This window comes from Erpetoichthys calabaricus, chromosome 17 (assembly GCF_900747795.2).
Source record: "Erpetoichthys calabaricus chromosome 17, fErpCal1.3, whole genome shotgun sequence".
In the NCBI taxonomy this organism is placed as follows: domain Eukaryota; kingdom Metazoa; phylum Chordata; class Cladistia; order Polypteriformes; family Polypteridae; genus Erpetoichthys; species Erpetoichthys calabaricus.
The window spans coordinates 63,912,395-63,923,062 of record NC_041410.2 but is presented as its reverse complement, the minus strand read 5'-3'; the positions used below and the strand labels follow the sequence as shown (position 1 = coordinate 63,923,062).

General features: G+C 38.7%; 1 protein-coding gene across 2 annotated transcripts in view; it reads right to left on the bottom strand.

Moving 5' to 3' along the window:
* Positions 1–1,107: 1,107 nt before the first annotated feature.
* Positions 1,108–10,668, bottom strand: part of sema4ba (sema domain, immunoglobulin domain (Ig), transmembrane domain (TM) and short cytoplasmic domain, (semaphorin) 4Ba) — a 262,802-nt gene continuing 253,241 nt past the window's right edge. For both annotated transcript variants that reach the window (XM_051920216.1, XM_051920215.1), the window contains exons 11-15: positions 4,984–5,194; positions 4,761–4,870; positions 4,078–4,235; positions 3,430–3,500; positions 1,108–3,241 (exon numbers count right to left, since the gene is read on the bottom strand). In XM_051920216.1, the coding sequence (XP_051776176.1) occupies positions 2,490–3,241; positions 3,430–3,500; positions 4,078–4,235; positions 4,761–4,870; positions 4,984–5,194 (1,302 nt within the window). In that variant the 3' untranslated portion in view covers positions 1,108–2,489. The remainder of the gene's footprint in view (positions 3,242–3,429; positions 3,501–4,077; positions 4,236–4,760; positions 4,871–4,983; positions 5,195–10,668) is intronic.

The window sequence follows — 10,668 nt, the reverse complement described above, 5'->3', positions numbered from 1 at the left end:
TGAAATTTGACATTAGACAAAAAAGCGAGTTGTTCCAATCAAACACAAACACACAGACACACACCTCAGCTAAGGATAGCGTGTGCAAAATAAACTATTTGTATTTAAGCAGCAACATGCAGATATCATCATCATATAATTATTTTAAAGCAAGAGCTGCGTGGCAGTGCATGTCTGGATTCTAAGTTTCATATTGCAACACATAAAACAGGTACGCATATTATATATACAAAGAGCCCTGCAACCTCCATACTTCAATTACAAGGCCAAACTTGGCAAAGTAGCTCTTATCTTTAATAGCTACGGAGTATCCTTAACTTTTTCACATTATATCGAGTTTGATAGTCTGTCTAGTTCTCAAAGAAGTACTTGTAGGCAGTATTAATGGATAATAAGACACCTCTCAAAAAGCCACAGCATTTTAACAGTCAGGTGTGTTCTGACAGACAACAGCGGCTAAATTCCGATTCATTAGTCTGAGATCAGAACCACGTCAATTGTAAACCAGTAAACTGCTACATAGTTTGTGCTGGAGTGAACATTCTGCACTCTGATGGCAACTGATAAATATATTAAAAGATAAAATACAATCATATATATATATATATATATATATATATATATATATATATATATATATATATTATAAATATATATATATATCAGATTAACTATAACTGGTTTTAAAATTGGGTGGGCAACATTCTTTCACAGGACAAGTAATCTTCTGGCTGACTTTGGTGTCAAACTTCTGTGTAATAAATTCAGTATGTGTAGGTCTGTTTGCTTGTGAATTTAACTCATTGGTAATGTCATCAGATGCTGAAATTATGAATACCTTATGCATTATTTGTTGCCTATATTTTATTATACCAATCTAATGCAATAAGTTTTTAGTTTATAAAGCAAAACGAAAGTACTCTAGATTTGTGTATCTGCAGTAGAAGTAAATATTACTGATTAAAAATTCCTTAAAGAGCAGTTCAAGCATTGCTTTTAGCAGAACCCCAGTATCTTCTGGAATTTGATGCCTGTTTTAAAGGCATTCAGTTGGTACATAGGATCAGAAGTAAGTTAACCTTCCAAGTTTAAGACTACTCTGATGTCTTTGTTAAAATGTTCTACTCTCCCACAACAGTCAGGCTTTCACGTCACTACATTACATACCTGCCTAACATCTCTTTCCAAAACTGCAAAATGTCTCCTGAAGTCGACAGTCTGTATTTAAGCACAACAGTGAAACTTTACACAAATTATTTCTTTTTGGCACAATATACATTAATTTTGGTTAAAAAAATAACATTTATTTGTTCACTTTGCTACTTCAAAAATGTATCTGACATGCAAGTCACAAGAGGCTAGACACTCATAATGAGCTCTCAGCCTTTTCCAGTAGAGGGAATGTTGGTAGCTGTAGTCATGTTCTGCTTCAGTCAAGCTGGGGTGTAGTTTTTGCAGTTTTTCAGTTTCTGCAAAGTGCGCCGCAAGATACAAGACACACTCATATGGCCAACACATTTCAGGCTTCTGAGGTTTAACGTCAAAACTGAATCTTTGCAGTGCAATCTATCTCAGTGGGAGGAGGATCCAAAATGGTTCTCAGTCACTGCCAGCACAGCATCTCATCAGTGTGCCTTCTCTGAATTCCACCCACACAAAGTACTGTGAGATTCTTAAGTCATTCCAAGTACAGTCACAATGTGAATGAGGCCACCACCAAACCTACAACCTCAGTGCTGATCCGTTGTTCATTTTTGCATAGTAGCTTTCTTAATGCTGGTTGTTTTATTTTTCTTTGTCGTTTCTTGTTTCAGAAGTGGTTGCTGAAACTACTCATGTTACACCTTAAAGGAACATCTGCCTACTAGCTGCCCCTTCATTTTGCATTCTTGTGATTGTCTGACCATGGGGACGCAATGTCAAGGAAATGCAGACAGTCACTATTATAAACAGGAGGATTTTGTTGAAATTAGCAGGAACAGCTTATTTTCAGGAGTCCAGCTTCCTTTTAATTTGTTCGACAATGTTAACTTCTCACAAAAAAAAAAAAAAAAAAAAATCTCCATGCTGAACCCAACAGGCCGGAGTCGTCAATACAGTGCACCTTTCTTCCAAATGGCATACTATAATGGTCCACTTGCCCAAAAGAATGTGTTTCCATACAAAATAATCTTGCCAAAAAAGCAGTGTCATGTTCAAATATTACATGGAATTGAAGCGACCAATGACAAGAAGATTTTGAGCTTCCCACTTAAGTGAGACTAATAAGACCTCTGCCGTCAATAAATGTCTCTACGAACTCATTCAGATAGCTGCTCGAGGCTTTTAATGCCAGGAAGACAAAGGACACACGTGACCTGCTGCAGTAGTTCATTTTCACAGCCTCTCAATTCAAAGGTGGTCATGAGTGTAAAGGCTTAGTCTTATCTCATACATTAAAAAGAAAAAGAACAAAAATAAAAGTCAATGAATGCAGTCTCTCCCTCCCTTCACACTATAGAATCTTTAATTTCTGACCCAAGTCGTACTCTGGGCCTAGGGCAGGAAGGAGATATTTCAACATGACTCTCTTTCAGATTCAAGGGTCTCTTTTCAGAAAAACTTTTTCCATTATCTGGATTCTCATGTGTTGGTGTACTACATATGTAATTGTCATTCAACGTCTGATAGCCCTTGTGGTCTGAACTGGAAGCAGGTACAACACTCCCATTAAGTGGAAGGCTTTCGCCAGGAATCACAATCCTCGGTTTCTTCTGTTGCATATTGGAGCATTCTCCTTCTTTTAGAAAAGTTTTCATACTTGACCTGTGCCAGTAGATGAAGAAGAGAGAAAAACTTATAATGGTGGCTCCCAACAGGATACAAACGATTAGAAGCTCATTCCAATAGGTCCTCACTTCAGTCTGTGCTGAATGTTCATTGCTTGGGAGAATGTAGGTCTTTTCTAATGTTGCTGGAGTTTTAGGTCTGTCTGTTGTCAAAACCTCTAGGGACTTCTCAGTCTCCACACAGTAGTTTGCTAGTAATTGCTGAAAGTTATTTTCAATTGACCAACATTCATAAGTTTCTTGTCCATTCACACTGGCCACCACTACCAGGCCCCCATCAGGACTACTGTAAGTTGAGTTATTTGCACTTGCATTGTAAACCCATAACCGTTTTGCGAGGTTGGATCTCAGATAGCAAGGAAGAACCTTAAATGTGTTGGGAGGAAGTATAAACCTGAGGCACTCAAAGCCACCTGTTGAAACAGAATAAAGACACCTCATTATTCTTGTATCTTCATCGTTGATCTTAAGAACATGGGTAAACCATTGTTCAGCAAAAGACTCTGGGAACATTTTCCCAACTCCTAATTATTAAGCTGGTGCGTTGCATGTGAAGGCAACAGTACATATGTTAGATATAGAAGATAGGCTGAATACTAACCTTTGCCCCTCCTAGGCTGAACATCACAAATCATATTAGTGTCTGCATTTACAATGTCCTGTTGCCAGTGGCTGCAAGGTTAAAATGGACATATTACGAAAAAATGACAATTAACAGCAAGATGTAAAGGATATTTATGAATAGTTATGCTATTCCATTAATGAAATTACCTCACAGAGCAATACATATGGAAAGCAGAGAGTTCCTTTGAGGATATATTTTATTTATCCTGATACAGGTATTACCAATATTTAGAAATGTATATACTAGGCAGAGGACAAACTGAGTAGCATGTTTGACTTTTTTTTTCTCTTGCTATATTATACCATTGATATGCCAAAGACGATTACCACGATTTTTTTTTCTAGGTACAGAAATTTCTGCAGTAATGCTTACTTTAGCATTGTTCCATCTGTGGGAATGTCTGTCTCTCTCTCTCTGCTGGTTTAAGTGATATTATCCTGGCCCTCACACGCTGACTGGTTGCCAAAAAGCTAATTTTATTATTATAATAAGACTTAATATTTGCATTTTTTACAGATATACAGATATTGCTGCCCCCTGTGTTGGACTCTAATTAACGTATTAGATATACTGACATTACTGGTCCCAGTTATTCTACCCTTTGCACTTTCACCACTTACTCACCTCTCAGGTGAAACGTGTCGAATGTCTTTGCATTTCTTTCCAGTCCAGGCACAGTATGGGTCCCTTGCCAGTATGCACTCTCCACAGTTCTGATAGTTACTGCAGTTAGCTACAGGCACTTGAGCCACTCCTGAGTAAGAGGACACATACAGCATGCCCTAAGGATATGAAGAACAGTTCAACATGAAGCCAAACAGAGACACGATTCAAGATCAGTTAAAAGTTTTAGCTACAGTATATCATTTTGTTTTTTCTGCATTTAAAACCTTTTTTTCATTTATTCTCTACAAAAATGCCAAATGAGAGCAAACAACAAAAAGCAACTGAATTTCGGTGGAACAGCTGGGTTGATACATGTTGAGTGAACAGTACTTTTCCTATATCTAATTGCACAGGGCATACCTAATAGTAGTACAGACATGTACTAACTGGACAAAAGTACATGGCAAACTAATAATTTAACAAAGGTAATGACAATAGAATAATCAATGTAAGCTCTAAGTTGTGGCCGGTCTGCACAATGGTTCCAGGGCTAGACCATAATATCTAATCTTAGTGAAGAGTGCTATACAAAAAGAAGTTATACTGTATTGTACTGTGTAGTCTAAAGAAAGATCCAGACTATGAATATACTGGCCCAAATATGATGACCAGTGTGCTTAGATAATATTTACTGTTTGTACCTTTTGAGAGTCCAGCTCGATGGTCTGCACAGATTCACTGAAGAGCTGTATTTCCTCAATGATGTACATCTGTGAGTCCACGTTAATTGATTTGTGAATTTTTCCATCATCTGCCAAAAGTCAGAGAAATATTTGGAGATTAACTGTTACCACAAGATGGCACATGAAGCATTATTTATGTATGTGATGTGTCCAGTCCATGTGAAAATTATCCTAACCTTACCTGTGCCAATAAATAAAACATCATAATGTTTGTGAGGCCCCTTGACTCTGTCCACCACAATCTGCGTGTACCGTGTATTTCTCTTCACAAGCAGTGGTAGGCTTTTAATGACAGTATCCATTAGAAAATGATCCTTCATGAAGTTGAGCACCTTGTCTGGCATTTGAAGTGATGAGGCTATGTTTCTCTCTCTTGCATCATTATTAATACACTGATGGGATAAGAAAAAAAATAAAAAATAAAATGAAAATTAGAATATTCTTGCTAAAATAAGCCAATTTGCAAAGGCTGGAGAAATCATAATCTGTTACATGACTTTAAAGTGATGTAGAAAACAAATCAGTGACAGCTTCCTGACAGGCTATTAAAATTACGCTTGTCAGACATTAAACAGAGGATACATGCTGAGGTTCAATCTTCTTTTCAAATCATTCAGTGCTTTATTTACACACTCACTCCGCCTTTTAACTTTGTGGCTCAATATCATCCCAGGTGCCTTCAAGCTCACTGCACTTTTGTTTTTGTGTCTACTGAAATTCACTATCTTTTTCATTATGTTTTGCTTGCTGTTCTTTGCACATTCTGATTCCTTAACTTGTACACCATTTTATTAGTAGAAATGGTAGGCGCCGCCGTGAGTGGCAGCCTTTCCAGCAGCTCCGTGTACGACTTTATATTTCTACCTTTTTCTTATAGCTGGTTGATAAATTGGACTGGACTGCCAATACTGATGCTCTGTGCAAGAGAGGAAAGAGCCGACTATACTTCCTTAAAAGGCTGGCGTCCTTCAACATCTGTAATAAGATGCTGCAGATGTTCTATCAGACAGTTGTGGTGAGCGCCCTCTTCTACGCGGTGGTGTGCTGGGGAGGCAGCATAAAGAAGAGGGACGCCTCACGCCTGGACAAACTGATGAGGAAGGCAGGCTCTATTGTAGGCATGGAGCTGGACAGTTTCACATCCGTGGCAGAGCGACGGGTGCTGAGCAGACTCCTGTCAATCATGGAGAATCCACTGCATTCACTGAACAGTATCATCTTCAGACAGAGGAGCAGCTTCAGCGACAGACTGCTGTCACTGTCCTGCTCCACTGACAGCCTGAGGAGATCATTCCTCCCCAACACTATGCGATTCTTCAATTCCACCTGGGGTTTGGGCTAAATGTTAATACTATACAAGATTATAGTCTATTACAACTGCCTTGCACTCTCCACCTTGCATTGTTTTTTAACTTGCACTGCGTATTTATTGCTCTTTATTAAATATTGTTTTTATTAGTATGCTGCTGCTGGAGTATGTGAATTTCCTCTTGGGGATTAATAAAGTATCTATCTATCTATCTATCTATCTATCTATCTATCTATCTATCTATCTATCTATCTATCTATCTATCTATCTATCTATCTATCTATCTTTTCACCACTGTAATCAATTCATTTCCAGTATTTTCCATATTTCCTCATAGAATCAAAGTCTGTGAGTGATAGATAAGCTTGGATACCATGAGATCCTCAGAGATATTTTGTTTTATGCCTTTTGCTTCTATTAGTGTCAACACAGGCACATTGGTATAATGGGAATGGCCAGAGAAGTAACTATCCAAAATCTACCAAGACGGTTTGGACAAGATCAAGAACACCAGCGTTCACAACAGGAATGCTTTAACTTCAAGAGATACGTGGAGCTCAGTTGTGCTTAGCTTGAAGATGTTTTGTATAACTGCCACTAGAACGCTGAAGAGTGGGTATGACGTGAGATGCCAGCAGTGTAACAAGCATTAGTAGTGCATATTTGTAAAAATGTGACCTTGACAAAAGAAGTTGGTGACAGATTACAATCTCATGCAATAGGCTGAAAAGTTCCAGGGAACTGATCTTTAAACAAATTTTGGTTGTGAGATCAAGCTTCTTCAAAACAGTAGACCCTCCTCTGTTCTGGAGCTGACCTATGTGAATGTGAGGATGCTTCCTAGTCTACTGCTGGTTACCATGCTGTTGAAGTTTAAACCAGTAGATGAGACAGCCATCTAAATTAACTTGAATTGCAAAGGGTAAAGTGACAGTATTCACCCCTGCAGGGTGTTCATTGATTGAAGAAGTTTAATAAGAATGAAATCTTAAAGAGAAAAGTAAGGAATTGACACATACACAAGGTACATTGTGTTAACACTAGAATTACCAGAGCCTACGAAAAAACTCGTAGATCCGTCCCACCTTAAATCACTTCACACTTCTCCATCAGCGTCCTTTGTCCTGTAAATGTGTTGATAAGCAGCAAGCAGCCTACTATCACATCCCCCACCGCCGCACAGTTTTCTCACCTCAAATCTGTTTACCTGCGTGTCAGTTGCTTGGAGTTGCATAGAGTGAGAAGTCAAGTAAAATGACATCTTTTATAAATACTATATCGTTATTTGGAACACATACATTTCATGTGTGTTCCGTGTCTACAACTATCTATGTAAACACATCGTTAAAACAGAAACGTTTTTTTCATGTTTTAGTAATAATTGACAAAATGTAGACATGAAGTTTATAATGTGTGAAACCTGAAGTCCAAATATCAAAGAAACACTTTCACAAAAGGTACAAATATAACAGAACAAGTGCGCTTTTATTCAAAAATATAACTGCAGAAAAAGAAACCGCATTAGGGTGACACGCATTTAATCAACTACGACCGCTTCCATGGCGCAATGGTATCAGCTGTTGACTGGTAATCAAAACTTCACGGGTTCAATCCTTGACAAATGTATTTTGAGAAGTGAGGTGCTAGTATTCTTACTATTTTAGAATAAAAATATACATTTGATTTCAGTCTGCAACAGCTGGTGTAAATATATGATACTTGTAAAGATTAGCTTTGTTCTTTTTCATTCTCTCAGTTGCGTTCACGATTCCATCCTACCCCTCCCCCCCACATCTGACACTGCTGTTTTCACATAAAGATGCGCTGTAGCTCTGCAGTCTACTTGTGACTTTACGCTGTAGAAAGTAAGTAAATAAACAAATAAACCAAGGTAAATAAGTAAATAACATTCAATCTGGCTCTTATATACAAAGTACAGCAACAGCAGCTTCTACCTGCAGCTATAGACTCTTCAGTTCGCAAGCAACTCTCCAAGCTAGTGTTTAAATCTCAACGATGTATGTGCCCTAAAAATAAGTCTGACTGCATTCTTGTACCAATGCTTGAGAACTGAAGTGTCTGCGTGAACGTTTACCGTGGCATTACACGTGTATTTTTTGAGCAAGGAGAGGCGATGGAAAAAGAAAAGATGATGCAGCATCAACAAGCTTCAGTTCTAAGACCTCAGCTTCCCCAGGGAAGAAAGTACAGTGCCAGGTGCTCATTCAGTGTAATAGGAACCATAGCACAAAGTGGTGTGTACACTGCAACAAGTACACATGTCGTAAATGTAGGAAGGACGGTCCTTGGGTGTGTGGGAACTGTTAATATTTGAATGGGATGATTTTATATAGCACAGAACGGAAATCAGCAGTTCTTAGCATTGCACCACACAAGCTGTCGTATCAACCGCCTACTGTAACTTGCTTTCTTTTTTCTTCGGTTATAGTCTTGAATAAAAGTGCACTTGTTTTGTTATACTTGTACATCAACATTTATATGTTACTTACATAAAAGCCAGATCGAATGTTATTTATTTGAATTTAGTTACTTCCTACAGCGTAAAGTCACAAGTACACTGCAGAGCTTCCCGTGTTTGAGCGACACGGGCATGTTCAAAAAATACACGTGTAGTGCCACGAAAAGTGCACGCAGACACTTCAGTTCGCAAGCATTGATACGAGAATGTAGTCAGACTTCTTTTTAGGGCACATACAGTTAGGTCCATAAATATTTGGACAGAGACAACTTTTTTTATAATTTTGGTTCTGTACATTACCACAATGAATTTTAAATGAAACAGCTCAAATGCAGTTGAAGTGCAGACTTTCAGCTTTAATTCAGTGGGGTGAACAAAACGATTGCATAAAAATGTGAGGCAACTAAAGCATTTTTTTAACACAATCCCTTCATTTCAGGGGCTCAAAAGTAATTGGACAAATTAAATAACTGGAAATAAAATGTTCATTTCTAATACTTGGTTGAAAACCCTTTGCTGGCAATGACAGCCTGAAGTCTTGAACTCATGGACATCACCAGATGCTGGGTTTCCTCCTTTTTAATGCTCTGCCAAGCCTTTACTGCAGCGGCTTTCTGTTGCTGTTTGTTTGTGGCCCTTTCTGTCTGAAGTTTAGTCTTCAACAAGTGAAAGGCATTCTCAATTGGGTTAATATCAGGTGACTGACATGGCCATTCAAGAATTTTCTACTTCTTTGCTTCAATAAACTACTGGGTTGCTTTGGCTATATATTTTGGGTCATTGTCCATCTGTATCATGAAATGCCACCCAATCAATTTGACTGCATTTAGCTGGATTTGAGCAGATAGTATGTCTCTGAACACCTCAGAATTCATTCGGCTACTTCTGTCCTGTGTCACATCATCAATAAACACTAGTGTCCCAGTGCCACTGGCAGCCATGCACACCCAAGCCATCACACTGCCTCCACCGTGTTTTACAGATGATGTGGTATGCTTTGGATAATGAGCTGTTCCACGCCTTCTCCATACTTTTTTTCTTGCCATCATTCTAGTAGAGGTTGATCTTGGTTTCATCTGTCCAAAGAATGTCTTTCCAGAACTGTGGTGGATTTTTTAGATGTTCTTTAGCAAAGTCCAATCTAGCCTTTCTATTCTTGAGGCTTATGAGTGGCTTGCACCTTGCAGTGCACCCTCTGTATTTACTTTCATGCAGTCTTGTCTTTATGGTAGACTTGAATATCGATACGCCTACCCCCTGGAGAGTGTTGTTCACTTGGTTGGCTGTTGGGAAGGGGTTTCTCTTCACCATGGAAATGATTCTGCGATCATCCACCACTGTTGTCTTCCGTGGACGTCCAGGTCTTTTTGCGTTGCTGAGTTCACCAGTGCTTGCTTTCTTTCTCAGGATGTACCAAACTGTAGATTTTGCCACTCGTAATATTGTAGCAATTTCTCGGATGGGTTTTTTCTGCTTTCGCAGCTTAAGGATGGCTTCTTTCACCTGCATGGAGAGCTCCTTTGACCGCATGTTGTCTGTTCACAGCAAAATCTTCCACATGCAAGCACCACACCTCAAATCAACTCCAGGCCTTTTATCTGCTTAATTGATAATGACATAACGACAGACTTGCCCACACCTGCCCATGAAATAGCCTTTGAGTCAATTGTCCAATTACTTTTGAGCCCCTGAAATGAAGGGATAGTGTTAAAAAAATGCTTTAGTTGCCTCACATTTTTATGCAATCGTTTTGTTCACCCCACTGAATTAAAGCTGAAAGTCTGCACTTCAACTGCATCTGAGTTGTTTCATTTAAAATTCATTGTGGTAATGTACAGAACCAAAATTAGAAAAAAGTTGTCTCTGTCCAAATATTTATGGACTTAACTGTATACCATCCAGATGTAAACACTAGCTTGGAGAGTCGCTTGCGAACTGAAGAGTCTATAGCTGCAGGTGGAAGCTGCCGTCGCTGTACTTTGTATATAAGTGCCAGATCGAATGTTATTTACTTATTTACCTTGGTGTATTTACTTACTTCCTACAGCGTAAAGTCACAAGTAGACTGCAGAGCTACA